The sequence below is a fragment of the Gekko japonicus genome, unplaced genomic scaffold (genome assembly GCF_001447785.1).
Source record: "Gekko japonicus isolate JY-2015 unplaced genomic scaffold, Gekko_japonicus_V1.1 scaffold803, whole genome shotgun sequence".
Lineage (NCBI taxonomy): Eukaryota > Metazoa > Chordata > Lepidosauria > Squamata > Gekkonidae > Gekko > Gekko japonicus.
In genome coordinates, this window is record NW_015167562.1 from 602,103 (window position 1) to 605,063 (window position 2,961).

General features: G+C 49.7%; 1 protein-coding gene across 1 annotated transcript in view; it reads right to left on the bottom strand.

Annotated features, from left to right (window-relative positions):
• Nucleotides 1-2,961, bottom strand: part of C2CD2 (C2 calcium-dependent domain containing 2) — a 73,996-nt gene that overhangs the window by 54,058 nt on the left and 16,977 nt on the right. Inside the window, exon 6 of the mRNA XM_015413762.1 lies at nt 2,281-2,401. Coding sequence (XP_015269248.1) covers nt 2,281-2,401 — 121 coding nt within the window. The remainder of the gene's footprint in view (nt 1-2,280; nt 2,402-2,961) is intronic.

Genomic DNA, 2,961 nt, shown 5'->3' on the forward strand with positions numbered 1-2,961 from the left:
GTGGTCCATAAACAGCAGCCTGACTGAGGGACAGCGGAGCTTGACGGTGGGGGGGGGGGCGGTGGCAGCGACTTCTGCCTGACAAGCAGGCAGGAGTGAAAACACAGTCCTCAGCCCAGCGAATGCAAAAGGGGGGGACCTGGGGGCGGAGGTGGTGGCAAGCATGTGTGACTCCGGTTTGGATTTTTTCATGCGCTGTCTGCAAATATGAAAAAAAGACAGCCCCAGAGCTGTTCCCCAAGTGGTAGTCTGCAAAGGGCAGCCTTGTCTGTGCAGACTGGCAGCGGCTCCCCAAGTCCTTCCCAGAGCCTTGGGCACACCGTCACCAACCTCTCAGGCCCGCTTTTGAGCCGCCCTGCCGCTGGGCCCTTCAAGCAGCGCCCCCACCTCCTCCCTGCCCTGCAGGCTACCTGCGTGGCAGGGAGGGGGCGCTTCCTCCCTCCCCCCTCCTGATGGAGCAGCGGAGGAGGAGGCGGTGGAGGCAAAGCAAGGTGGTGGTAAAGGGCGCCAAGCAGGCACCCAGAAAACAATGCTGGGGTTGGGTGGGTGGTGGTGGAAGGGGCCTCCTGGCCCCACTAGGGGAGCTGCGCTCTAGGCCAGGTACTAGACAGCCCTGGCTGTCCCTGCCCTCTGAAACCAGCTCCGAGGAGATTCATGCTCTTCAGGATCTATTAAGGTTCTGTACAGCATGCAAGGCTGCCTTGTTTTTGTGCAGCATTTAATTAGCTAAGAGAATTGGTGAGCTCACTGACCGTTAAGATTTGTTCCAGAGCTAATGACCAGTTGAATTTTAATTAGAATCTGTTTTATGGTATTTATTTGTATTTATCAGTTTTATTATCTATTTTAAGTTTTAATGCTATGTTGTGTATATTATTGTGATGGACTGCACTTTTTAAAAGCTTAGAGGTGCTGTGTAAACATATAAAGGACTGTGCAGGGTTAATTTTTCACAAAATCAGAGAACCTTGAGTGACAGGCTGTTCCAAGAGATCTGATTGATTAGCATTAGCTGATTGGTAAGCATCAGAGAAAGACTTCTGAACTGGATGCTGGGTAGAATTCAGTCTGATTTCAGCCCTAGCTGAGAAGAGTCAAGTACTGATAGTTTTTAAATTCAGCCTTAGCAGAGAGCAGTTTTACACAATGGGGTACTGGGAGAAAGTTGGCAAGAAAATTTGGGAAGTTAGGCAAAGACTCCCATTCGGGCCAAAGAAAGGGGATAGATCCTCTAGTAAGGAGAATTTCCCTAACCAGTCAAACAGGGAGTTAGCTCTGAAGAGTGCAGAGATCCCTGTTCTGGTATGGTTAGAAACTGCCTTTAGAGACCTTAAGAGTCAGTTAAGAACTCAAGACGAGTACTGGTGTTTCAAGAGAAGGGGTTTGGGTACTGGAAAGAGTATACCAGCCTTCTGGAAGCCAAGAGTCAGAGAATACTCAAAGAAAGTGTGCTGGCGTGTTTGGGGGAAAACACTGGAACAAAAGCCACTGGAACAAAAGCCACTCAACATAAAGATATTAAGTCACTATGAAAAGATTAAGAAAATCTCATTAACCTGAAACAATAGAACTAAAGTCTGTGCATGTACTGGTTTTACCTCAGAAACTTCAACCCCTGATTTCACCTGACCTTTTCCCTCTATGTTGAAATATAAAAACATTTTGAATGCCATTAAAGATAAAGGGGGCTCCCAATCCCTTTCCTTCAGGTTTCTGGGCTGAGTCAACAGCCAAAATATTATATTGAGACAGGATGGGGCAGCCAAAGAAGAAAACACATTACTAGGGCAGCTCAGTCAGTAAAGGGAAAGAAAAATGGAGGGAAACTCTTGCCTCTGAGGGAGGAAAATGGACAGGGCAGTCATAGTTGTGAACCACCCTGAGTCCTCTGAGAGGGAGAGGGTCATAAATCAAATAAATAAATGTTAATGAGAAGTGGCTTATATTTAAATGTTATTTTTCTTTCCTTTCTTTTATTTTCCAACTCTTTTTATCTTTTACATAGACTGCAACTCTTTATTCACCTAAGAAAAGAAAGCCATTTGAACTTTCAACATGCTGTATAGTTCAGTTTTCTGTTTTTATGTAAAGAATCCTGATGCTTGAGAGAAATTAGTTCAAAATAGTCAAGACGACTTTGTATTACAGAAGCAAAGGGATCCTTTCCTGGGTTTATGGCATATCAGGCTAGGAAACATTTTCATCATGATTTGGTGCAAAAAAAAAGTGCTGGAAGAGTACTATGTTGGGAGGGAGAAGAAGAGCAAAAAATTGTCTTACTTTCAGTGCTTTGACTGGCCAGTGTAGCTTTGATATTTTTCATTAGCAGCTTTAATTCATGAGCCCTTGGAGGTTTAGGGGGACTGGTGCCCTGAGGAAGAGTTCCTGTATTTTGTACATTCTGCAAAAGGAAGCAAAACAATTAAAACTATTGTATATAAATGTTAAGCACTTTATGATACTTGCACCCAGGGGTCTTTTGGGGCCGGAGCGCACCGGACGCTGCTCTGGGAGCCCAGGAGCTGGCACAAACGGTGGCAGCAGCAAGCCCCACCCCCAGCTTCCTGCGCTGTGGCCCATCGCAGGTGTTCCGGGGCCCGCACTGGAGGACTGCAGCCCCAGGGAGGCATGAGGAGGCCTGTCGCTGCCTTCCCAGGGCCCGTGCCAGAGCGCTGTGGCCCCAGGGAGGCCTGAGGAGTCCTGCTGCTGCCTTCCCGGAGCCCGCGCCGGAGCACTGTGGCCCCGGGGAGGCCTGAGGAGGCCCGTCGTCACCTCCCCGGGCTAGCGCTACGGCCCGGGGGAGGCCAGAGGTCGCCCCCCGCCGCCTCCCTGGGACAGTGCCGGAGCGCTGCAGCCCAGGGGAGGCCAGAAGACACCCCCGCCGCCTCCCCGGGCCAGTGCCAGAGCACTGTGGCCCAGGGGAGGCCAGAAGAGGCCCGCTCCCACCTCCCGCGGCAAGTG